The sequence below is a fragment of the Chelonoidis abingdonii genome, chromosome 2 (assembly GCF_003597395.2).
Source record: "Chelonoidis abingdonii isolate Lonesome George chromosome 2, CheloAbing_2.0, whole genome shotgun sequence".
NCBI lineage: Eukaryota > Metazoa > Chordata > Testudines > Testudinidae > Chelonoidis > Chelonoidis abingdonii.
The window spans coordinates 4,880,586-4,907,756 of record NC_133770.1 but is presented as its reverse complement, the minus strand read 5'-3'; the positions used below and the strand labels follow the sequence as shown (position 1 = coordinate 4,907,756).

The 27,171-nt window shown below is 45.9% G+C and overlaps 1 protein-coding gene across 1 annotated transcript in view; it reads right to left on the bottom strand.

Moving 5' to 3' along the window:
• SCAP (SREBF chaperone) overlaps nucleotides 1-27,171 on the bottom strand; it is a 118,966-nt gene that overhangs the window by 79,984 nt on the left and 11,811 nt on the right. Inside the window, 1 exon segment of the mRNA XM_075062137.1 lies at nucleotides 12,892-13,118. Within this exon segment, the coding sequence (XP_074918238.1) occupies nucleotides 12,892-13,013 (122 nt within the window). The 5' untranslated portion in view covers nucleotides 13,014-13,118.

The window sequence follows — 27,171 nt, the reverse complement described above, 5'->3', positions numbered from 1 at the left end:
AAGAAGCAATGGGCTTAAACTGCAGCAAGGGAGATTTAGGTTGGACATTAGGAAAAAGTTCCTAACTGTCAGGGTGGTTAAACATTGGAATAAACTAGCTAGGGAGTTGTGGAATCTCCATCTCTGGAGATATTTAAGAGTAGCTTAGATAAATGTCTATCAGGGATGGTCTAGACCAGTGGTCCCCACCTTTTCGTCCGGTGGGCGCCAGATGAAGGACCGTGGCAGTGGTGGAGCATCTGCTGAAATGCCGCCAAATTTCTGAGGCATTTCGGCAGCGACGCCTCTCGATGACATCATTTGGCAGCAAGAGACATCAAGAGGTGTCACCACCGAAATGCCGCAGAAATTTGGGGGTGACGCCTCTCAATGACGCCTCTCAATTGTCAGCAGCAAGCGGCATCATCGAGAGGTATCACCGCCGAAATGCCTCAGAAATTCGGCGGCATTTCGGCAGATGCTCCACCACTGGCCAGGACACAGGCGCATTTAGATGCCCCCGCGGGTGCCATGGCACCCACAGGCACCGAGTTGGGGACCCCTGGTCTAGACAGTATTTGGTCCTGCCATGAGGGCAGGGGACTGGACTCTATGACCTCTCGAAGTCCCTTCCAGTCCTAGAGTCTATGAATCCTGGAGAACCCCAACCACTCCAATCCTTCCTGTGGCTGCACAGGGATCAGTGCCACAGGTAGGGGAAATGACTTCACATGTGGCACTTTCACCCAAGTTATGTAGCCTTTCAGCATTTGGCTACTGGGAACAACAGCAACTCCTTCCCACTGTACCCCGGCAGCCACTCCCTTCACGGACCCAAGCTCAGGGCTCTAAGCACAGGCACAGCGGCCCCCGGGAACCCAGTGCTTTTGAGCCCTCTGTCACGCCTGGGAACTTGAAGTCTTGGCACTGCACATGAACAGGTCCAGGAACAAAAAGGCAGAGCTAAGACAAATGCTTGCCTGTGACTTTAAGCTCTCCCCAGGCCAGTGTTGTGCCCTGCACTGTACTCTTGCTCTGTGTAGTTTTGTTTCACTAATGTGCTAATGAAAGGATTCTTTGTAGATATGGTTTCTGAACAATCCATTTTTTCATTTCATTCATTTTTCATAATTAAGCATAGTTACAAACAAATGAACGTTAATGTAACAGACTGTTTAATAATCAAAACCTTGAAAGCTTCATTCATAAGGACTTATCAGCTCATTTTTCACAGAAAATCATTAAATTTGCACTAATTCATAAGGTTGTAAAAATATATATACCTATATATACACACACACATATATATATATATATATACATACACACACACATACACACACACACACACACACACACACACACACACACACACCCCTATATATATATATAGAGGTAAAGACAAGGTCAAATAGTGATTGCTACGATGGTGCATTTCCACCACCCATCAGCAACACTAACCTACTCAAAAAATCCCTAGCACCCCTCCCTGGGTTAATGGCTGGATGTACAGCTGCACAGTTTCAGGACTGAGACTCAAGCTACGAGCAGTCAGCATGCGTGACAATATTGCTCCGGCTGTCTGCATTTTGCACTGGACATCTCATTGGCTTCTCAAACTGTCGAGCAAATTTCCACACCTCAGCCTCAACCCATGTCTGAGGCCTTCTCCTTTCCTCTCTCAAATACTGTGCAAAAAACAACAGGCTGCTATCATCTTTGGGACTTCTTTCCTGCTGCTTCCAACCTCTTCCACAACCAGCACCACCTTCCTTTCAAACGGCCAAATGCACCCTCCACTGCCGTTCTGCAATGCCTGAGGCAACGGTCCCATAGTTCCTTCCTTCTGCTCAAGCGGCCTGGGAATAGCTTCCTTAGACAGGAAAGCGGAGGATAAGCAATGTCCACACCATTAATGTCCTTCATGTTCCTGGGGGGGAACAGTCCTTTCTCCACTAAGGTACATAAAGCAGAGTTCCAAATGACCCTACGACCGTGGATGCTTTCAGCTTTTATGTCTGTGAACCTGGGTGTGTGTGTGTGCGTGTGCGTCAATAAGCGCTTGGAGCACCCTGAAGAAACACCCCTTGTGTTCACGAATTCTGAGCTTTGCTAGGGAGCGCAAACAATAAGCCCAATTACATTTGGGAACCCCCTGCATGCAAAGTCATCACTAACCTCCGGAGCACTACCTAGCTTTAGAACCTGGTGCAACAGTACCTTTTCCACGGCACCACACACCTGCAGGACAATGGTCCCAATGGCTGATCTCCCCACACCAAAACAGGTCACTACAGACCAGCAGCATTCAGGGGCAGCCAGCTTCCAGATGGCAATGGTGACCCTCTTCTTAGGGTGACCAGACAGCAAGTGTGAAAAATGAGGATGGGGGTGGGGGGTAATAGGATCTCATAAGAAAAAGACCCAAAAATCGGGACTGTCCCTATAAAAATTGGGACATCTGGTCACCCTACCTCTTCTCCATGGGTATAGGTTGCCACATGTCGGCACACTGCAGTTCTGGAGTTAGTTCAGCACGTATCTCCAAAAAGTTTGCATTCTCCATCCTGAAATTCTCTTACTATTGCTCGCCTCTCCATATCTGCAGAATGATCCTTTCCCACCAGTCTGAGCTGATTTCCGAAGCTTAGAGAGGCACTGCATGCTGTGAAGTTGCTCCAAGAATCAGTCCCGTACTATCACTTGCTCAGTGTCTTCCTCCTCCTGGTTCCACCGCTGCTGAAGACCCTCCTGCTACATTGTCTGGTCAGTGGTATGGCAGGCAAAGTCCAAAGCTGAACTCATCCGGCTTTGAATGCTGAAATACAGCCAAAGCAGCCTCTGCATATTTGAGGCTGCCAACACAGTGGCACAGAACTTGGTTGGAGCCGTGTTGGCTGATAGCAACTTGCAAATGGCACTTGCCCACCAAGAAAGGAAGTATGGGCATAGACAGATAAACCATGTGATTTAAAAATAAAAAAAATGAACTCATTTAGTGTCCGCTATGCATCCCACAATGTACAACAAGAAAAATCTCAGAATGCAAACTGCTCAGCAGCAAAGGACCATGGGACACTTTCCAAGACTGCCACACCCTCAACCCACAGCCTACCACTGCTGACTGTATACGATGCACATTGCCAGAGGGCACAGCATTCCACATGCATGCTATTAGCGCAGCTTCCATACTGCGTGTTACCTGATGCACATCAAAAAGTTGTGACTAAACCCCTGTACAGACAAGCCCCAAGACTTCACCATTGTCACAACCTGAATATTACAGCCTCTTGGAGCTCAGAGAGGCGGCAGGGACAGAACTCAGATGGCCTTGCTCCAAAAGCACAAGCCCTTACAACGAGAGCTTTTAGAGTTTAGTTTTATCTTGCTCCTTCTCTGGAGTGCATCTGAGTCCTACTAATACTGCCTCAAATGGGGTCAGTGCTGCATATTGTCTTGGAGAAATGAGCAAGAAGAAAGAAGCCAAGGCATTCAGGTGGCTCTCTCACCAATTTCCGTAGGGAGTTAGAGACCTAAATACCTCGGAGGATCTGGCCTCAGGTTACTTTGGTGTGGGCACAAGTAATTTGTCTGGAAACTGGTACTGTTTTCTACCTTACAGCAAAACCAGCCTGAGTTTGATTTTCTATTGGGGGTGGGGAGAGGGAAGAGTAGGAACCACAACCCTAAAAAGGGAGGAGAAACATAAGTGAAACATGAACTGTCTCCCAAGACATTACTGAACATTCTAGCACTCTGAAGTTTTTATGGTCAACAGTTTTTGCCTAGTGTTTTAAATCCAAAACATATGTTAAAAATCCATTTATGAAATATTTACAAAATGGCACCTTGGTGGAGCAATGGAAGGTAACAGGATCAGGGACCAGGTGCAGAAGAGAAAAATCTAAGATTCCGTACACAGGTACGATAGCCACAGCAGGAACGTAACCAAGGCAACAAGGAATCCCCCTACGCCCCACTATCCACCTCACCTTCGCACTAACTCCCCACACATCAAAATCTACACCACAGTTTCACGTTCCTTTCCAATCCTATTGCTGGGTCATAAATATGGAAGAGGTAGGGGCAGCATACTAGATCGTATGTCCCCCAGCCACACTCTGAAAGCTCTCACTGTATTAGATGAGGAAGAGGAGCTGTGGCATCTACTGGCACATGATCATTAGATGACCTGCCTCTCTCCCCCTCAGGGTTGTGCAAACTCATTGTTGTAGGCAAGAAAACAAAATCTTTCTGGAAGTTGTCAGAGGGTTGGGTCCCTTCAATCTGCTCCATGCTTCCAAGGCTACTAATTCAGCAACTGCAATCATGCCAAGCACATTTGTGAGTTTCTCTGATTTTCCCCATTAATCTTCCTGTATTTTTGAAGTGTAACACTGAAGACCTTGGTCATGTTTTCTGACAATGTCGTCAGACGATGAACAGTGTTAGATTTCAATCTCTGAGGTTGTCAATCTTGTTCATAAAGCCAGTGAAGCAGCACAAGCATCCCCCAAACGGCTCTACCCACACAGCTCTTTGCTGACCTGAGTGAGATACATCCAGGCTCGGGACCCATTCACTTTTTGGCTTTTGCAGAGACTGCAAATATTTGTACTACCACAGACCCTGAAAGTCCTAGTGGTAGACCAGGATCTGAATGCGCTAGGCGCTGTATAAACAGAACAAAAAGACGACCCTTACTCCAAAGAGCTTATAATCAAAGTATGAGACAGCAGATAGATACAGATAGATGGGAGAAGTATAAGGAAACAATGACAGTATTGATCACCATGACAAGCGCATCAGAAGCCCAATGACTGTCAGTTTTTTGTAGGCATCACAGCAAAGGAGAGCTTTGAGGAGGATTTGGAAGCAGGATAATGCAGTGGTTTTGCAGATGTTCACAAAGAGTTCCTCCCAGGCCTGAGGGGCAGCACAGGAGAAAGCATGAAGTAGGTGCATGTTAGAAAAATCAGGGGAAAAGTAGGTAACTTTGGTGGTGGATTTTGTTATGTTGATATTTGCCCACTGGGAACAGAGCCAAGACCCAGGTATTTCTCTGCCACAGGGCAGGGAACCTTTAGATGGTAACCACTTTTGGTTAGTACAAACCTGTTCAGATTTCACCAGCAGTCTACAGGTGACAGACTCCATATCCCATCACCACCCCATGCAGGACATCATCTTTTACAGACCACGCTCTGCAACAGTCTGTGGGCAGACTTTCGTTTTTAAAGCAAACTGCATGCGATCACCTCACCTAGGTGCAACACTGCACCAACACATGTGCTATTCCTCCCTAATTCAAACTGACTTTTTACTGTAGTCATTCACTTCATGCTTGTCTGTTCATTCTCTGCTTAGACTGTAAGCCCAGCTAGGCAGGGACCTTGGCTCACCTACCTAGAGAGTGCCCTGCACATTTTTATACATTTCGCAGTAGCTGATAGCCCCAGTGACACACACAGCTCAGCTAGGAAAGGAAGGTTCGTTTTCAGAGAGCAAGGCTGCTCATGTTTCCAGTGAGCATGAACTACACTATGGGCTCTGTCTTGAGCAGGAGAAAGGGAGCACACTAAGGCTATGTACGCACTCCAGAGCCAATGACCGCACAGCTGTGTCAGTACAGCCCCTCCGCCTAGATGCAGCGTACACCAACAAAAGGTGGTTTCCTGGCACTGTAGGGACACCACCTCCTCAGACGACGTTAGCTATGCCAACACAAGCACTCTTGTATCAGCGTAGCTGCGTCTACACCAGGGGTTTTGTAACCATAGCCATGTGAAGGGGGAGGAGAAGAGACATTTCCCTGCATCATCCCCTAGCGGCTTCCAGCTTAGAACCAGCTCTGCCTCCCAACCAGACTCTCTCAGGCAGAAGCAGCTCCCCACCCGACTGCCAGGGAGAGCAGCTGGATATGCCAGGGAGAAATGCAGAGAGAGAAGGAGAGAGCTCCTCTCCCTCCCTGCCCCAGGTAGGCCAATTGGGGTGGTGGTGGTGAGGGGCACTTGACCCTCCATGGCCCACCCCTATGCATCACCTCTACTTGAGCTACTATCCAGTAAGCTAACAAAGTGAAAACAGGCACCTGAAGCTAGGGCAACCCCCTCACAATGCTCCTGTAGATTGCAAGGTGTTCAGCTACTATGGTGACGGGGACCATTTAAGTACTGAGATGTGTTCCTGCTGTGCTAATGTGGCTTGAAGTTACCTGGTGAATTTTGTTCCTCTGCAGGTGCTGACGCTGGCAGAGAACACGGAAAAAAGAAAAGCTGATAAGATGTCTACATGCCAAGGCAGGCTCCAAACCACAGCAATGGTGGTGCCAAAGCAGGCACTAGACACAGTGCCACTGTCTTTTTTCTGACACACCCAGGCAAGCATCAACATGCGTGGACACAGCTGTAGTATTCAAGTTTTGGCACAGAAGGTCTCAAAAGCACCAAAATCACTGGTGGCCAAGCACAACAGATAGGCACCAAAGCCTAGATCCAAGTGACAAGGCAAAGTGCCTCACGCTTCTAATATTGGTTTTAGTGGCCCCCAACAGCTTCAAAGTGATGCAGAAGAAGAGATGAAGCAGCAACTGATAGGGATGCAGCTACTCCAGGGAGGAGTTCTGCTAACAGACTGGAAAGCTCCAAAGGCTGCAGTTAAGCTGTGCAGGTGGCTCACAACAGCCAGTGGTGATCCTGGCTCTTGCTCCACCAGTCCTAAGGAGTTCTGCCAGTCTCATGCTAGGGGGCTGACAACCAAAAGATGATGGTATCTTTAAGGAGAAAATGCACAGTAAAGTGCAACCAGATAATGGCTAGGCAGATGGAGAGCTGTGATGGTTTTGTACATCCTATTATATATTTATTATCCTGTCCCTTCCATCCCACCCGGGACAGCTTGTCTATCTCACCTATCTGTTGTGTCTTACCTTTTCATTGTGAAACTTTTTTTGGGATGGGGCGGGGCAGAGATTATCGCTTATGTATCTGCCCAGCATCCAGCACAACAGGGGGGGACGACAGCTGCAGCAGCAACAACAAACCAAACTATTACAGTGAGTCAGATGCAGAGCAGGGATTAGAATGCAGGAATGGCTTCTCTTCTAGTACTTAGTCCACTAGACCACATTACCCCCTGCCTATCCAGAGGACACATCTAAAACCTTATGCAGAGATGTATAGCTGGGTAATTGCCTAGGCAGATTATGGCCCTGCAGTTATCTGAACTGAATATTCACACATGCAATTCAAAGAGCCACAGCTATTTAAATTTTAACATGTAACCACAACAATCTCTGCATTTGCTCAAGCCTTGTCCATAGGAACAAACTTGTACCTTACTGGTACCTTGTGGCCATTTGGAAACTGCCTTGGAGAATGGACTGCTACAAAAAACCCTTCAGGGTTACACGTACCCTTTAAGTTAGTCTAAGGCAAGAAAGGAAAAGAGCATTCTCTAGCAGGCAAAGCCGGGGAATGGGAGTTAGGATCCTGGATTCTATTCCCAGCCCTGCCTCAGACTCCTTTTGGGGTGGTTGCAACTTGCATCAATTTCCGGGGGAGAGAATACTTATATCACAAGGGTATTGCGAGGATTAAAGGCTCAGAGATCAGATCAAAGCCATAGAATCTGAGTGTTCTTTTATAGCCCTGTTCAAGGCTACCCCAATAACAGGCTTCAAAGAAGATGTTAACAGGGCTAGGTGGGTTTCAGCATTAATATGGACAAGCCTAATACAGCGACAGCTCTGGTGGTCACTGACAGAGGTAAGTTGGCAGTGGGAAAAGAAAAGAATTGGGAGATAGCAGTGCAGTGACACTGAGAAATTCACCAGAGCCACTACTTCAAAAGCAAACAACATATCACCTATGGAAACAAAAGAGGTGCTTAAAATAAACCAAGCGCTGCAGCTGAACTGCCGGAGGGATTCCAGCTTTCCCCAAGTGGCCAGGCACTGTGACAACTCCGAAACCTGATGAGATTAGTTCATTGTTAAGATGGTGTGCACCACACGACTCCAAACTGCTCTATAATGAGTTAGACGAGATTGGAGGAAATGGAGCTCAGGTGAGAAGGAAAGACTGAGGGAAGCAAAGCTGAAATTTAGAGAGCAATAAGGTTCCAGTGAGCATTCCTGAACATCAGCTGCAAGGCAGGAATGGAAAGGATGGAGGTGGGGAGGAAGCGAGTAGGGTTCTGAATCAGTGACAACTCTAGAAAACAGGAAGCTCTAAGAAGCAGCCATAGTTCTGAGAAAGATCCTTTCTAGAGACCGAGTGCCCAAAACAGCTTACGGGCATTCTGTAACTGCAGCACAGAGACAAGAAGTGGTCATCTGCAGGTTTCTATTACTGCTGAACTCAAGTAATTAAGATACAGTATGATGCAGTCCAAGCAACTATATTTATGTCCCGTTTGTTTTTACATCTTTTCAACACAGTGTAGAGAGGCAGGCTGGAGAACTGTCAGTTGAGCTACAAGCAGCTGAGGACCCAGCAGAACTGCCAACCTTACAGTTGCAAGCATTCTTCAAAATACTGAATCAGAAGAGAAGACGTCACCTCCACCATCTACTCCTGAGGTTTCCCCAACTCAGCAGCACTACCTCCACATTGTCCCAGAGGAACCCTCAGGGAATGAATAAGCCAAAGAAGGATAGTGACCTGCCAGCCCTTACAAGAGGGGACCTACTACTAGTTACCACCACCCTGGGCACCACACAAGTATCATGATAATACTTGCTTTAGAAGAGCTCTCAGCCAATCTTCAGTCTGGCTGAGACAGGGAAAACAGCACAACCTCACCACCTGGGTCCAGTGAGAGATTCCACTGGCTGAAGTGTTCTTGCTGCCTGTTGCCCAAGAGGAACAAGGCTGAGGGACCCTCTACACTTCAGTTCATTCCTACTTGTGGTCCTAAAAGAGCTTGATAGGATTCAGGGAGCAGTGCAAGACGCAAGTGAGCTATATGGTTTTTGGTTAACCAGGTTTTCGTTTTCTAGGCTAGTAATTATCCATGGGCAGGGGTGGCAATGGCAAGGGATGGTCTGCTTCATAGCCAGCTGCTGGCAACAGTGGCTCACTGTTTAAACTCTGGTAAATGCACAAACCTAGGCTAATAATGGTGAGATGCCAGTTTCTGAATGATGAATGAGTACTGTTTGCATTCAGCTGAGGACTTCAGCACCGTGCCCTGCTCTCAGGACCCCCAAAAAATAAATGTGCATCGTGGGGGCAAAGATTTTCATATTTTTATCTCCGTACCACCAGTTTGGTTTATTTTGGAAACAGACCAGGGTAGTCCCATTCTGCAGCGTGTATTTGCTTCTAATTTCATCAGTCACTCCTCCAGGAGACTGCAGTCCCTTTGGGTATTGGGAACTTAAAGTAGCTTAGCTCCAAGGGTTAAAAACAGCTGAAGTCTGATTAGCAATTGAGTAAAATACAAAAATCTCAATTCACCTGAAAAAGTCCTTTCTTCTCTAGCGGGAAAGTCCACAAATCCATTACAATGGGTCTTAACTTTGCTTCGAGTTCCGTGGAGGCAGAACCAGACCAATCAATCAAGTCAGGCTAGAAACAAACACAAACTGTGAAGCCACAGCCAGTTCCAGCTAATTCCTTTAAACTTTAGTCCTTGCGCCAGGTGTGTTTGATTTGGAGACTTTCCTACTAGAAGAAAGGCCATTTTCAGGCCAGTTAAGGAATTTTGCAATTCTTTGCAGGGACAGTCTCCAGATCCACCAGACTGACACGTCCAACAGCAAGTGTCTCACCAGAGAGGGAAACAAAAGATGGATGAGAAGATTACAAACCCCCCAAAACTGCATCTAACTATATATCAGTTAATGGGTGAGCATAGTAGGCAGAGCCCTCCTCCACAGCAGGGGCTGATGAGGCATGCATGTTTAATTTGTACCATTTGGCGAAGGTGTGGAAACATGTTTCCATGACTAGGTGGCCACCCGACATCTCTTTATATGTTTCACATGGTCCTTCAGGACAGGAGGCTTCCATGGCTCTGCATGAACATGAGCATTTGAGGAGAAAAATGGCTTCAACCTTGTAAAGCTTCTTAAAAGCAACAATTTAGCCATCTAATAACTGAAGCCTTGGTAGCTTCGTTTAGTTTATGATGCGTGTTTAGACCAACAAATCTAGAGACTGATTGAATTTAGTACTGCATTCAATGGTTTGTTTTTGTTTTTTTAGAGCTGACAGAGCATGTCAGAGGTGTGCTCATTTCTGTTTAAATTTATTGTGTTTTGCATGTTAGTCAAGAAGGCTGGAAGAAAACACTTTATTGTAACCAGGTCTTAGGCCTTTATTAAAAAACTTTACTGAAAGAACTCCAAAAAGATATGCTTTTCCCTTGCCTTGAGTATATCGATCCATTCTAATGACTTAGCACTATGCCTTCCCTACGGACCAGACCCTTAAAGATGCCCTGTTTATGGCATACTTTCTCAAGGCTAAAGATATGATAAAAGAGACTATTTGGATGCATTTGTAACTGGTACCTCTTAAATATCCTGTAGCTACATTACTCTGTGGAATTTGGGTTTTGAGAATAGAGCCTTCTTGAAGAGAAGGCATATCTGAGTGATGCTTGCCATCCGAACTGGAGGTGAGAACCTAGACACTCCTGGACAACATGGGGTCAACCCAGCTCACTTTTGTTAAACTGCCTTGGAGAACACTATGAACAGAAATTGACTCATGATTTTGCCCATAGAAGAAAGTGTGTGAACATAGCTACAGCCTATTGATCTCCATCTGGAATAAGTCTCCAGGATCTTTGCTAGATCTGGACCTGGATGCATGTAAGTCCATTGATGGGGATGCAACCCAGGGCCTCCACTCAAAGATCTTGGGATGTAGACTCCACTCTCCTGGATTTAGTCTATTCCTGCTTAACCAGCTGCTTTGATGTTTATTGCCTGTTTATATGTAGTGCTTGAAAATGCAGAAGACTTTTTTCCCCTTTCCCTGCCCCCCGCTGCTTCTTCCCTTCACCCAGAACAGAGACTATTAGCCACTCACACCAGGGCTGAGGATGTGTTACTCCTTTCCTGTTGATGAAAGCCACTGCAAAAGTGTTGTAAGACATCACCAGTATGTCTTGGCTGACTAGGACTGAGTTACAATTCTTACAGCCTAAGTACTCTAAGCTTGATCTAAGTGGTACTGTGAGGGAGTCCTGTTCTTTCATTAACCTTGGATGAAACCGCTGCCCAAAGGAATGTCCCTACTCTTGAAGCTGGTTGGTGGAGAAAATTAATTCCATCTCCAGTTCTGACATACTGTGCCCTTCCGGGTACCCTTCGACAATGGGACAAGGGAAGGGGTGATGATGGCTCCTGTAGGCTGAAAAAGTTAGGAAATTTCTGGAGAGGACCAGAGAGAATCTCACTCTCAATAGTATGTTGGTGTAAGACATCATCGTTCTGATTCGAGACATCAGAGCCCTGACAGATGTGACTAGAAAACGAATATCCTTGTGCCTTGTCATACAGCTCTCAACGTTGAGAAATCCATGTTATTCCACAATATAATCTTGGTTGCATGATGGCTGCTCCATGGGCCTTTCCCAGGCTGAATGCTCAGGTGAGCAGGTAGTTTTAAAATGGATATACAGGACTCCTTTTTACCCAAGGAAACTAAGATGTTTAGGGTGCTGTTCAAAGCACAAGTTAGAGAGGTGGGTAGGCCAAAAGGTGAAGCATTGTACTAGTAATGCCTATTGCATGCGAAGTGGAGATATCCTGTATAGGATACTCAGATGTTCTTCAGATCGACTGACAGAGAAACAAATCCCTTCCGGAAATTGCTACTATGATGGAATTTAGTCAGCTATATTCGGATCCACAAGATACCAGGCAACTTCCTCCTCTTCCAGAGCACACTTCAGTGCTTTTAAGAGTAATTTTGTGTTCTCAAATGGAGACCCAGACCTATTAGTAATGGATACATCAGTAATATCCATTAGGAGGGTTTTAATCCTAGGAATGTTGGCCCTATGCCATGGGACATTGCCAAATACGGATAAAGGCCCCTTTTATTCCACACTCTTCAGCAGCTGTCCAACGCATTTTTGGAAATTTCTCTTTAAACAAGGTGTCAGGAACTACAGAAATAGTAATTAATATCAGTCCCTTGTAGTATTATGCATATGGAGGAAGCTGCCCTATGGCAAGTAGAAGACCAGTGCTCAGGGGGCATCTCTATCGTCTATTTTAACACAGTTTGGAGACCCCCTAAAAGAACGGATTTGGAGAGAAGAGAAGAGGCAGGTCATTACAGATCAACTTCCACCCTTTAGTTAATGTTGATGACTTTAGGCAGGTGTTACTAGAGTATAAGCTCTTCAAAGCAGAAGCTATTCATACGTGTTTGCACAGTGCTTAGTACAACAGGGTCCCCAGTCCCAACTGCCATAGTCCCCAAGACCCCAGTCTAAATAATAATGGCCTCTTACACCCACGATTATCCAATAATAGTAAGTGCACTCCACTCCCCATCTGAGTCCCTATTTTCAGAGAAGAACCAAGCAATCAGGAGGTACAAGAACTGGGCAGATGAGCTAGGGTTGGGCTGGATAAGGATAAGATGACACAGTTCCAGGAACAGTAGTTTAGGCTGAATATTGTGTAGGTAGAAGGGGCAGACCACCATTTCCCCTGCCCTGCCGCCTATTTCTGGTTCCAGAGTTGACCATTAGTTGGTCTGCTTTTACACATCAAGGTGTTTTGTCCCTGGCTTCCCATTTTGCTCCTCAGCATGATGATGACTGGAAGCTCCTACCTTAAACCAAACACTTCAGGGACAGCGCACACTCAGAGAAAGAACCTCACAGACCAGTAGCAGGGAACCGAGCAATGATCTGTGCAGACAAGTATTTTGCAGCACTTACCAGCAAGCCAGGATACAGAGGCCAGTGAAGAGGATGATGGGAATGGGGTATGAAGCACACAGCAGCCCGTGGTTGTAGAATGCCCGCGATATCTTCTCGCGCAGCTTTTCAGTCAGGGTCATCCTCAGCTGTCGTCACCTAGCTGCCATCCCGGAATGTGTCCTGGGGGTTTCTCAGGTCCACCATGTGCAGCACTTCAGCAAAGGCACCGTATGCAGGATAGGAAGCTGGAAAGGGGAAAGAGAGAGTGCATAAGAGGAGCAACAGGAGCATTATTAGCTTGGCTTTACAGCCATCCAGCTGCACATCTCCTTGGGAGCAAACTGGAAAAACATATTGCTCAGAAGCCCAGGACAAGAAGTTGTGCCCTCAGGCTCCCTGACCACCAGACAAAGACAACAGAGAAGGATGAGAGCAGATTTCATGACATAAGGCACAGCAAGTGAGCAGCCGGTCCAAGGGGCAGAGTGCGAACAGAATCAAGAGAACTTAGGTGCCTCAGTGACAGAGAGAGGCAGGGCTGAGCAGAGAACAGAATAAAGTTATCAGTTCGAAGAGAGAGAGCAGAGGGAGAGATGAGACACTAGCTAAAGCGGAAGGTATACAGAAGGGCTGAGTGGGAAGGGAACTGGGGTGCCTGACGGGTAGGGCAAAGAAGGGGCTGGGCAGAGCAACATAACTAAGCTACCACTCAAAAGAGGTGGCAGAATGCCATATGCTGGCATGCCAGTTAGAGGAAGGGTAAGGGCCTAGTTGTTGGCAATACAAATACTGACCACAGAGAAGCACACTGCTGAGCGTGCTTGAGGTTGAGCCTCAGTATGAACATCCTGGCTGTTAGCGATCCAATCATGGTGATGGGGGGAGGCAGAGGAAGAGATTGGATCTGAACTTTACAGAAACAGACGGACAGTTTCAAGGCAATTATTTTTGCTGGGAAAAGCAAGCAATCATTTAATTTACCAACTAAGCCAGAGCAGACTGTGCAGTAACATAAAAAACAGCTTGGTGCTATTGGCAAAAGACAGTTTGCCTTGATTGTAGGACAGGACCTAATGCTTTGTTACTGCCTCACAAATACAGACCTAGAAGCTGCTCCAGGACCAGGCAGTTCAAACTTTTCTATAAAAAAATCTATAGTATAGGCAGACATTCGGGAGAGTTTAAAAAAATATTTGAAAGTGATTCACAAGCCGACCTTTTGGAGAGAAATGGAGTTTTTCAAAAGACTTAGTTTGAATCAGCAGGGGATAATAATGAAGACGAGCCAACGAACCGAAACAGGAAACAGTGGAGGTTAGAGAGAGAGAGAGAGAGAGGAAGAAACATCTAACAAACCTATTCTAAATTTAGTCCAATAATATCCCCATAACCTAACCAAACGCAACCCAACCCAACCAAACCCAACCCCCAAGCAAGAATAACTACAACACAGGCACAGTCCAGCATCAGAGTGGGAGGCACACACTTCATTGCACTGAATGCAGCATGTCCGGGTACCTGCCCTGTGGGTAGGTGGTGCACGTGTGCGTTCAGTGCAAGCGGATCATGGCCCTCAGAGACATTGTACAGGCTCTTGAGACCAGAGTGGCTGAACTGGAGGAGCTAAGGAAGACAGAGGTACACAGAGGAAACTTTCAGGGATACAGAAGAATAGTTCCACCCTAGTCTGACAGCCTCTGTGCTGTTAAGGAGAATGAGTGTCTTGGGGAAGGAGAGTATCAAGCTGGAACTGAGGGAAACAATCCCATAGTTGAAACCCTTCTTCCAGATGATGTCCTGGTATCCTCTCACACTGAAGATACCCCTCCACGGGAGGGGAACCCAGTTACTAGGTTGAGAAAGGTAACAGCAATGGGAGATTCAATTATTAAAAACAGAGTTGGTTTGTGATGACAGGAATTAACCGCATAGTGAATTGCCTACTGGGTGCAAAGGTTGCAGCTCTCACAAGACATCTAGACTGACTTATGTGCTGTGCTGGGGAGAAGCCGGTGGTCGTGGTACATGTAGGTACCAATGACATAGGACCTCTCTCCTATCTTTCCCTGGAAGCCAAATTTAGGCTGCTAGGTAAGAGATCAAAGACCAGGACCTCCATGGTAGCATTCTCTGAAATGCTTTCAGTTTCAGGTATAGGGCCAGGAAGACAGGCAGAACTGCAGGGTTTCAATGCATACATGAGGCAATGATGTAAGGAGGAGGGCTTTAGATTTATTAGGAACTGGAGCACCTTTTGGGAGAAGAGGAGCACATGCAGGAAGGCCTATAAGTCCACTCAGTCCTACTTCTTGTTCAGCCAATCACTAAGAGAAACAAGGTTGTTAACATTTATGGGAGATAACGCTGCTCACTTAATTATAGTGTCACTTGAAGGTGAGAACAGACATTCATGACACTGTTGTAGCTGGCACTGAAAGATGCGCTAAAGATTCAATGCTTCTTCATACTTCAGCCTTTGTTCCAGAGGACATGCTTCCATGCTGATGCTCGCTAAAAAAATAATGCGTTAATTAAATTTGTGACTGGACTCCTTGGGCAAAAGTTGTATGTCTCCTGCTCTGTTTTACCTGCATTCTGCCATATATTTCATGTTATAGCAGTTTTGGATGATGACCCAGCATATATTGTTCATTTTAAGAACACTTTCACTACAAATTTGACAAAATGCAACGAAGATACCGATATGAAATTTCTAAAGATCGTTACAGCATTCAACCCAAGATTTAAGAATCTGAATTGCCTTAAAAAATCTGAGAGGGATGAGGTGTGGAACATGCTTTCAGAAGTCTTAAAAGAGCAACACTGATGCAAAAACTACAGAATCCAACCCCCCAAAAAAGAAAATTAACCTTGGCATCTGACTCAAGATGATAAAAATGAACATGCATCAGTCCACCTTGCTTTGGATCATTATCGAACAGAAATTGTCATCAGCGTGGATACATGTCCTGTGGAATGACAGCTGAAGCACCAAGGGACATAAGACTCTTTAGCACATCTGTCATATAAAGATCTTGCGACTCTGGATACAACAGTGCCATGTAAACTACATTCTCGCTTTCAGTTGACACTGTAAACAAGAAGCAGGCAGCATTATCTTCTGCAAATGTAAATAAACTTGGTTGTAGAAGTGATTGGCTGAACAAGGAGAAGGACTGATTGGACTTGTAGGCTCTAAAGTTTTACATTGTTTTATTTTTGAATGCAGTGTATTTTTTGTACATAATTCTATATTTGTAAGTTCAACTTTCATGATAAAGAGATTGTACAACAGTGCTTGTATTAGGTGAACTGAAAAATACTATTTAACAGTGCAAATATTTGTAATAAAAAGAAATATAAAGTGAGCATTGTACACTTTGTATTCTGTGTTGTAATTTAAATATAGTTGAAAATGTAGAAAACATCCAAAAATATTTAAATAAATGGTATTCTATTATTGTTTAAAAGGCGATAAAAAAATTAATCATTTGATTAAATCGCTTGACAATCCTATTTGGAACATACAAGATCAGAAAATACCAGCATGGCTAAAAAACAGAGTAAAAGAGGCAGTTTGATGGAAAACGGCATCCTTTAAAAACTGGAAGTCAAATCCTACTGAGGAAAATAGAAAGGAGCATAAACTCTGGCAAGTCAAGTGTAAAAGTATAAGAAGGCAGAGCAAGAAAGTATTTGAAGAGCACCTTGCCGAAGATACAAAATCTAACGGCAAAACAATGTAGTACTTCAGAAGCAGGAAGTTTGCCAAACAACCAGGGGGGCCCCTGGACAATCGAGGTGCTAACGTGCATTCAAGGAAGATAAGGCTGTTGCAGATAAGCTAACCTAATTCTTTGAACCTGCCTTCATTGCAGAAGATAAGGGAGATTCCCCACACCCAAGCTATTCTTTTTAGGTGACAAATCTGAGGACCTGTCCCAGACTGAGGTGTCAGTATTGGAGGTTTCAGAATAAACTGATAAATTACCCAGGACCAGATATTCAGTGTTGATTACTTCAAAGTAATGCACATTGGAAAAATAATCTCAACGACATTTACCAAATGATGTGACCTAAATTAGTTGTTACCGTTCAAGAAAGATCTTGGAGTAGATAGTTCCCTGAAAACATCTGCTCAATGTGCAGCACCAGTCAAAGCTACCAGAACATTAGGAAACACTAGAAAAGGGATAGATAAAACAGAAAATATCATAATGTCACTATATAAATCCATGGCACACCCACATCTTGAACACTGCATACAGCTCTGATCACTTCATCTCAAAGAAGATACATTAGAATAGGAAGGGGGTGGGGGGGGGGGGGTAGAGAAAGCCAAAAAAAGTTAGGAGTATGGAACAGATTCCATAAGGAGAGATTAAAAAGATTGTACTCTTCAGCTTGTAAAAGAGATGATTAAGGGTGGATATGATAGAGATTTACAAGATCATGAATGGTACAGAGAAAAATGAACAAGGAAGTGTTATTTATCCCTTTGCATAACAAAGAACCAAAGAAATGAATAGGCAGCAGATTTAAAACAAACAAAAGGAAGTATTTCTTCACACAACGCAAATTCAAACTTTGGAAACGGGAAGTTGTGAAGGCCAAAAGTACAACTGGATTAAAAAACAAAAAAGAGAAATGCGTGGAGGATCAATGGCTATCAGCCAAGACTGTCAGGGATGCTAGCCCATGCTCCAGCTGTGCCTAAACCACTGACTACCAGAAGCTGAGACTGGATGACAGGGGATGGATCACTCAGTGTTACCCTGTTCTGTTCATTGCCTCTGCATGAGCATGTGGCACTACTGTGCTAGAGGGACCACTAGTCTGACCGAGTATGGCCATTCTTATGTTCTAAGACCCTAAGTGAAACCAGTCTAAACCATATCATATAGATCAGGGGGTGGGCAAACTACGGCCCGCAGGCTGCATCCAGCCCACCAGCCGTTTTAATCCAGCCCTCAAGCTTCTGCTGGGGAGCAAAGTCTGCAGCTTGTTCAACTCCGGCACTTCAGCCAGGGAGCAGGCTCCCAGAAGCAGCGGCATGTCCCTCCTCCAGCTCCTACGCATAGGGGCAGCCAGGGTGCTTCGCTCCACACACTGCCCCCACCCCAAGCACTGACCTGCAGCTCCCATTGGCCAGGAACTGTGGCCAATGGGAACTGCAGGGGCAGTGCCCGCAGATGGGGCAGTCCACAGTAGAACCACCTGGCTGCGCCTCCACATAGGAGGTAGATGGGGTACAAGTCACTGCTTCTGGGAGCCGCTTGAGGTAAGTCCCCCCCCCCCCCCCCCGAGCCTGCACCCCTCATCCCACATGCACAAAACCCCTGCCCCAGCCCTGATCCTCCTCCCACCCTCCGAATCCCTGAGTTCCAGCCTGGAGCACCCTCCTATGCCCCTAACCCCTCAACCCCAGCCCCACCTCAGAGCTTACATCCCCAGCCAGAGCCCTCACCCCCTTCCCCCATGCACCAACCCCTCTGCCCCAGCCTGGAGCCCCCTCCTGCACCCTGAACTCATTTCTGGCACCACACTGGAGCCCATATCCCCAGCCAGAGCCCTCACCCCCTCCCGCACCCCAACCCCAATTTCATGAGCATTTATGTGCCGACATACAATTTCTATATCCAGATGTGGCTCTCCGGCCAAAAAAATTGCTCACCCCTGGCATAGAAAAATTAGATACAAATATCAGATACTTAGATGTAAACACTTTCCACAATTCACAGAAAACAAAGGTCATCCACAGGTTGTGTGTAGGAAAGATGAAATGTGTAATTTGCAAAAAGCATGAGATGTTTGCTTAATAAGGGCAACGTTCTTGTAAATGGGCAAAAACTCCTTTATTCAGGACCTTACCGCTGCCTATGTCAAATTCAAGGAAGCAGAAAGTGTATCACTTTGTCCACAAGAAGCGCCCATAAAGTCCACCTGGAGGTGATGCAAAGTTGACCATCTTGTTAAAACCAGTTACAGAGCTGTTAAACTGGACTTCAGCTCGAGATTTTGAAACACTCTGCAATCTGCAGGGCAAATATGGTCTTAATTTCAGATCAAGCTCTATTTAACACTCACAGAGGGAAACTTTACAGAGATAATTGCAGATTCAGGAAAGTTTCTCAAAAAAAATGCATATGAAATCTTGGTTTGATGAGTGAAGTTTGTGCAAGATGGTTAACCTTTCATTCTCTTTGCTGACACAGTAGGCTGGAATATGGATGGTATTACACAGGGAATATGGAAAGAGTTAACAGTTGTGGGGGATTCTCTCAGAAGAGCTACTTTTCAAAACTGATTTGCCTGAGTTTAGTGCAATACATATAGGCTGCTCAAATGTTGTGCAGACCAACTTTAAACAAGGTAAACTTCATGATACTCTGCACTGAACCCAGCACAACCTTCAGCTTGCTATTTGGGATCTCAATAAAACCTCTCAAGTCTGAATTAAGACTAGTGAATTTGAAAAAAAAAAAAAAAAAAATCTTTCAAGGACCCAAAAGGCAACAGCATCTTCAAGCCCTCATTAATACAGTGGAGTGGACTGTGAGCTTATTCAGAAATAGCCACCGCCTATGCTGGGTGTTTAGTCAGGCCAGATCACTGAAAACAATGAATAAAAAAACCCATCAGTTAGAATATAGGCCAGAAACTGAATCAAAACTGATGCAGCCTGAGTTAGGGAAATTGTTTAGGACATTAAGGATATGGCTACACTTGCAGCCGTACAGTGCTGCCGCGGGAGTGCTCCCGCGGCAGTGCTTTGAAATGCGAGTGCGGTCGCAGAGCCAGGAGAGAGCTCTCCCAGCACTGCAGGTACTCCACCTCCCCGCGGGGATTAGCTTACAGCGCTGGGAGCCACTGGGGGTGTTTTTTCACACCTCTGAGCGAGAAAGTTGCAGCGCTGTAAAGCGCCAGTTTAGCCAAGGCCTAAGACAGGCAAGTTTGTGAACACATTATATCCCACAATGGACTTAATCACAGTTGACACACTCACTTTTCAAGGAGAGGTTCTCTTGATGGTTGAGGATCTGCAAGAACTAGAAAGCACTGTGCCGGAATTCACAAGAATGAAAGATATCCCTGACCTAAAACTTATGGATGACAAAATTGAAAAGGTAAAGGCAAAGGTGCAGAAAAGTTAAATCTATATGACTGAGGCTGCCAATGAACCTTCTGCAGCAAACATTTACCTGGTGTCAACAGCGATTCCACAAAATAATTCACTTTTAAAAAAAAAAAAAAACTGACTGCATGACCCTGTCCTCTCCTGGGTTCAGGACAAACCACTACCCGAATCCTTGGCTGGTGTACAGAAACAAAGGTGATTTTATTTGGCTCGCAGGCGTTTGTTCCCAAGCAAAGTCACCTGTAGCAAATCAAGAGAACAACAGTCCTGCCTTCCTTCCCTCAGGGAGGCTCTGACAGGCTGCTAACATGCAGCTATTCCTGCACCAAGCTAGGTCTCAGGGTGAGAGCTGGAAGTCTAGTCTCCTTCCCTTGACCAAATGAGCCGTGCTCTTTCCTTTCAGCCCCTCCTTCCAAACCAGACACCTACTGCAGGTGTATGGGGGGGAAGGGCGGGGTGCAGCTGACTGAGCCCACCATAGGTCATTAACCCTTTCCTGGCCAGCATGGGATATGCATACCCAATCGTAGACTCAGATCCATTATGGCAAGGTATAAGTCACTCCGATAGGCCACTTAAGCAGATACAGAGTGATGAGGAAGAAGAATATGCCTCATGTCAGCGATTGCCTTAATCAGATATAAATAAATGCCAAATTCCTAAGAAACAGGGAACATGGATGTTTAACCACCATAAATAAATTGGCTAAAAGGCCACCCAGGTGATAACTGCCTGCAAGTTTTTGGAAGGCAAACAGCAGAGAGGGAAAGTAGCTGTTTAGGCTCTTTCAAAGAGGTCTAACTAGGAGAAATGGGATAAAATCCAGCACAGGACAGTATAGTCTGAATAGGAAGGACGAGCTTCCTAACAGCAAGACCTAAGGCTACCTCGGCCTTTCCGCTCTTAGACGCACACTGGATAACCCTGCCGTTTGTGACAGGAATATGCAAAGTTTTAACTGCTTTGAGAATCCAACACAGTACACCACCACAGCTGTGTGATGTGAGCCGAGCACATAGTACAGCAAACACTCATCAACTTACTCAGCACTGGAACAGCCTGATTTTGGAAGCTTCTTTTTTCAGACAAGGTGACAACTTAGAATCCACTGTCATTACAGCACTGACCCTGAGAAACCAAGCATAGCAGTTTGCAAACCTGTTTAAGTTACTGTTCTAAGTTTAAAACTGAACTCCCAATACCAACCTTTCTACAAAAGAGCCCAAACGTCATTGTCCCAAACAGGGAGTTCACTAGATCGTTTACCCACTACTGCCTGTTTGGTTTGGCAAATCAGTGAAAACAGAAGCCAAGTTTACTGAAGAACAGTTGCAATCTCACCCTTTGAGAAGAGCTACTGCCACTTTGGCTTCTCAGCCTGCTGCTTTCTGGGGACAGCTGGCATTTTTGGCATTTTAATCAGACATCTAGAACTAGTCTCCTGGTACTTGATGCAGGAAAAGAAACAGTTTATTTCCCAAAGCTCAAGCATCTGCTGCTTGCCTTACATTCTATTAAGGCAGAGATGTAGAGTCAGTCATTGTATCTGATGGGCACTGGATGTCTAAGGCAACACTTGCTCACTGTATCACTGACCTGTTGAATACCACATGGCTTAGAATAATCACCTCTGTTTTTCAGCCAAGAAAGGAGCAATTTAGGAATACTGAGCATATCCTACTTAATGCATAGAACATCTTGCTCACATAATTTTAGTCAAAAAATAACTTAACTTCTATCAGTAACTTTTGTTACTAACATTACTAGTATTTTGTTGGGAGGGAGCATTTTCTAAACAATAGAACACTGGCTGGGAGGTTGGAAGATCTGGGCTTTACTTTCACCTCCACCAGATTCACCTCATGACCTTGAGTAAGTCATGACATTTCTCTGTGCCTCTGCTTTCTCTGCTTGTTAAATTCAGGTAATACTATTGTAGCGAGGCGGTGTGGCTCCCCTCCTCCACAGGGAGGGTTGAGCCCCGTCAATCTTCCCCCAGGGTGGAACTTCCGGGCGGAAGCCCCGCCCCTCAAAGGTCAGGCGGCGACCCGGAAGTATAAAAGCCAGGCGCCGGCCTTCAGTTGCAGCTCAGCTGCCAGCCAGAGCAGACGTGGCCGCCGAGCCCTCGTCGTGGGAGGGCTGCTGAGCTTCAGAAGACAGTATCAGGACTGTGCCAGAAGCCTCAACCGCCGCAGGCAACTATGACGCCGAGCTGCGGAGCTAACCGCAGCACTACGATCGGAGCACCGTTAGATACAACACCGCCGTCACTACGACGCGGAACTAACAAAGCTGCCCAGCCTTACTACGGCAGAGGAACCCGGACCAGACCTGGCCCAGCTGCCCGGAGACGCTCCCGGATCTACCACCTAGCCCGGACTGGAGGAGCCCTGGGGGTGGAACGACCTGCGGACCAGGTAGGAAGTGAAGCGGGGATTGGAAGTAGCCCAGGGGCGGCTGACTTATAGTCAAGCCGCAGAAGGCCCCGACCTAATGGCTGTTCGTCGGCAGTGATCCCATTGAATCACAAACGTCAGTGGTTTCGGCCCCCGGATCCCCGCATGACACGCCTAGCGGCGACAAGCCGCTACTAGGGCCCGGCTGGAATGCAGAGGAGTGGGTGGACCTGCGTCCCCTGCCACCCGCAAACCGGGTGGAGAAAACCCCTTCACTCCCATTGACTCGCATTGCTCTGCCTGCCCCAAAAGGGCCAGAGCTTATTGACGTTGTTTGTGTCCCCGCCAAACAAGGGCTGGCCGCCCACTGTACTTCTGCTGTTGCTCTGCCCTGCCCCAAAAGGGCCAGAGCTTATTGAACTGTTTGTTTGGTGCCCGCTCGAACCAAGGGCCGGGCACCTATTGACTCTGTCACTGCTCTGCCCTGCTCCAAAGCGGCCAGAGCTACCCAAGCTCGTAGAGCTAACAAGCTCATACAGTGTTTGGGGCCCGCCTGCATCAAAGGCTGGACCCCTACTAACTTTGCCTGTGCTCGGTCCGCTCCACAGGGACCGAACGTCCCCCGGAGGGTGGACCGCGGATCCTAAGGACCGGACCGAGAGAGAACAGAACGAGGCCGGTGTGGCTCCCCTCCTCCACAGGGATGGTTGAGCCCCGGCAACCCTCGCTACAACTATCCTCAGACAGACAGACAGAAACTTATATTTATTAATTCTTGAAAATCTGAAGTCTTCAGACAGAAGGAGCTAGAGGAGTACTTTACTGGTTGGTGGGCTGGTGTTTACTGTAGTCTGGCTTAAAAAATTAACAGGACACTAGATAAATTATAAAAGATCAGGGGGAGTGGGAGGAAGAGAGATTTGTCAGTTTTACTCTGCTCCAATTCTTGAACATGTTAGGAGCAGATGCATTAGAACCGTCAGTGTGCAGACTCAAGACACTGCTGCATCAGTTCACATTCACAAAGTTGTCTTCACAACTATAATGGCTAGACTTCTTTAAAAGACCACAAGCTTTGAGTCTAAAATTATTCTGGACTCAGAACCCACTTATTCAGAGAATCCAGGTTTCAGAGTAGCAGCCATGTTAGTCTGTATCCACAAAAAGAACAGGAGTACTTGTGGCACCTTAGAGACTAACAAATTTATTTCAGCATCAGCTTTCGTGGGCTACAGTGTTCCATTCTATGTATCCGAAGAAGTGAGCTGTGGCCCATCAAAGCTGATGCTGAAATAAATTTGTTAGTCTCTAAGGTGCCACAAGTACTCCTGTTCTTTTTATTCAGAGAATGTTTCCTACTCTTCACTAACAAAAGGATTTGTCAAGTCTTGCATAACCAACCCAACAAAAACAAAAGGTTACATGTAAATAGAAATGCCACTAAAGCATTCTGTCATAAGCTCATAAAACAGTATTTTGCATTTCTGGCACCTTGCATCCAAGGATATCACGGCATTTTCCAGACATGTAATGAAAGTGCAACCCTACCCATGTGAGGTACTCCTTCCATTTTACTAACGGTAAAAATGGTGGTACGCTGAAGTTAGACAACGTGCCCTAGAATGGGAGATCTCGAACTGTGGTATGTGAACCACCATACATAAGCTTCATGCTCCATCCATTTACTTCACAGCAGTTTTGTTGTGTGTTTTGGGGTTTTTTTGTTTGTTTTTTTTTAAATCAATGACAATTGGGACCCACAGCTCTAGCATACACAAAGCACATAACACAGCCAGGAACAGAAGCCAGGTTTGGGCTTTTTAAGCACCTCAGGATAGTCAGATAAAAAGGTGCTTGAACAATAATTCTGTACATTTTATCCACTCCTTTCTTAAGCGCAGAGCATTATTACGTTAGAAGATTACAAAAATTCCAATACATGCCTCAAGTGTGATTTAAATTAAGATCCTTTTCTTTCGCTGCAATTTCAATGCTTTATTAACTACCTATCCTTACACCCAGCAAACAATAGTTAATGTAACAATGTAAGAGCCCTGAGGGTGGGACTAAGATTAGCAGTACCTGTAAACTGCCTAAAGACAGCCCCACATTATATTTTCCCACCCAGCTATTAAGAAATGATGGCACAACACAACATTACTCCACCATTGCTTGAGAAACATTTCTCATAGCAGTCTTGCTACACAGTCTACCAAAGAAGTTGTGCTGCGTCTGTGGCCTCACCGCAAAGTGCCAATCCAATGCTGTAACAGCTTCACAGAAAAAGGAGAATTCAGGTTATAACCAGTTCATGCTACAAATAGCATAGAAGAAGCTTCGAACAAGCTGGAGCCAGAAACTACAGTGTCACCTCAGCCTGGTCTCCCCTCTCCCAGGTACAGTAAGAGAAGGCGATACCACTTCTGAACCACTGCAGAGTAATACAGCACAGCAAGCCACATCACCTGAAGGGAAGCAAAGCTTGACTGCAAAAACGTAAGCAAGTTTTAAACTAGTGAACTGCGCTCTTTGGACAGCAGGGGAGATATTCTTCACTGCTGCTTGCTGGTGACTAGAAGCTAGCTTCCCCACTAGTGTGCCTCACTCATAAGGATGAACCTTCCCTAGGGAAGAGAGCTGAATCTCTGTGGGACATTCTGCTATTGGTTTCTCTAGGGCAGTGGTCCCCAACCTTTTTGGCTGGTGGGCAGCAGCCGAAGGACTGCTATGGCAGTGGAGCACCCGCCGAAATGCCGCCGAAATTCGGGAGCAACGCCTCTCGATGACATCACTTGTCGACGGCAAGCAGCTTCATCGAGAGGCGTCCCCGCCAAAATTCAGGGGCAACGCCTCTCGATGACGTCACTTGGCGACAAGCGTCGTCATCGAGAGGCGTCCCCGCCAAAATGCCGCAGCAGCATTTCGGCGAGTGCTCTCCCGGGGGCCAGGACACGGGCACCGCGTTGGGGCCCCCTGCTCTAGGGAGAGCATCTTTCAGTCAGCTCTGCCATCTAGTATGGTTACTGAAGTCTCCTGGGCTGTCAAGGGAGCACAGTTCACTAATGTAAGATTTACTTTACCACAAAGGTTTGAGATGGAAGGTGACGGTCCCTATCCCAGGACTTTTCATCCCTTCCTTCCATATGCAGGAAGTGAAATATGAACACAGCCAATAGGATGAGAGCTACTGGATAGTTTGTCTTGTGTGTACAAAGTTTAATGAAGAGAATGTAACACTGACAGACCCTTCTTACTGAATAAGGCTATGTCTATACTTAGACTGCTTAGCGGCGCAGCTGCAGTGCTTCAGCATGAACACTTGCTACACTCCTGTCACTGCAGTTAATCCAACTCCCCGAGAGGCAGTAGCAAAGCTAATGGAGGAATTCTTCAGTCAATCTAGTATTGTCCACGCTGGAGGTTTGGTCAGCTTAACTATGTCACTGAATGATGTAACTGGGTCAACCTAACTTTTTAGTGTAAACCTGGCCTAAGTCTTGCACTGTAAAATACCTTTCTCCCATTTCCACATATTTTAAGTAAACCATCAGGCTTGCAACACTTCCCAAGCACAGAAGAGGAACAGGCTATTTCTTTTGGCCATAAACCCACCCAACTGAGAAAAGCCATGACTATACAGACCAACACCAAAGTGTGGCTCAGCAGGCAAGGAAGTACACCCTGTTACTCTGCAGCATTTCAGATGCCTGATGTGTCTTAGCCAAACTAGAGTGTACATCTTTACTCTTGGGATTATCAAGACCATGGCTAACAGTTTCCAAGTTCTTGCAATGTCAGATTGACCAGGTAGGGAAACAAGAGATGCCACATTTACTCAAAGAATTTCTCCTTGAGGGAGATAACAGTGGCTGGATGACTCTTCTGCACAAATAGATTCATAAATTCTAGGACTGGAAGGGACATCGAGAGGTCATCGAGTCCAGTCCCCTGCCCTCATGGCAGGACCAAATACTGTCTAGACCATCCCCGATAGACATTTATCTAACCTACTCTTAAATATCTCCAGAGATGGAGATTCCACAACCTCCCTAGGCAATTTATTCCAGTGTTTAACTACCCTGACAGTTAGGAACTTTTTCCTAATGTCCAACCTAAATCTCCCTTCTTATGACGATTAACTTTTAGATACCTGAAAACTGCTATCATGTCCCCTCTCTCAGTCTTTCTCTTTTCCAAACTAAAACAACCCATATCTCTTCAGCCTGCACTTCATACGGTCATGTTCTCAAGACATATACCACCACTCTATGAAGCAGCATAATGTATATTCTACACTTCTTTCCTTTCCCCCTGAAAATCACTTTTGGACTCAATGATATAAAAAGCATCCCTTCACCACTGAATGCAGCCGCCTGGGCGAGGATGCGGTAGACAGTTAGGTACAACTGGCGCATCGCAAGCTCTTGTATAAGGCGAGGGTATATTTACTAAATGGGGACTGTGATTTTTTTTTTTTAAACCAACGCAGTTTAAGGTCCCACATGAAAGAGCCCCATGCAGTAAACGTCATAGAATTCTGCTTGTCTATGTCTAAAGGAAGACAAATTCAATCAACCCTGCTGAGATTTGATCCCAAGGATTCCAGACAGCATTTCAAACCTGATGCTTTGGTCACTAAAACTTTCCCTCTGGACAATTTCTTGTGAACACACGGTTGAGGCAGCTTAGTCGGACACTGACAGATGTAAAAAAAAAGTTGAACCTAAATTCAGTTTTCAAAAAACTTCATTGTAGCTACCTCTT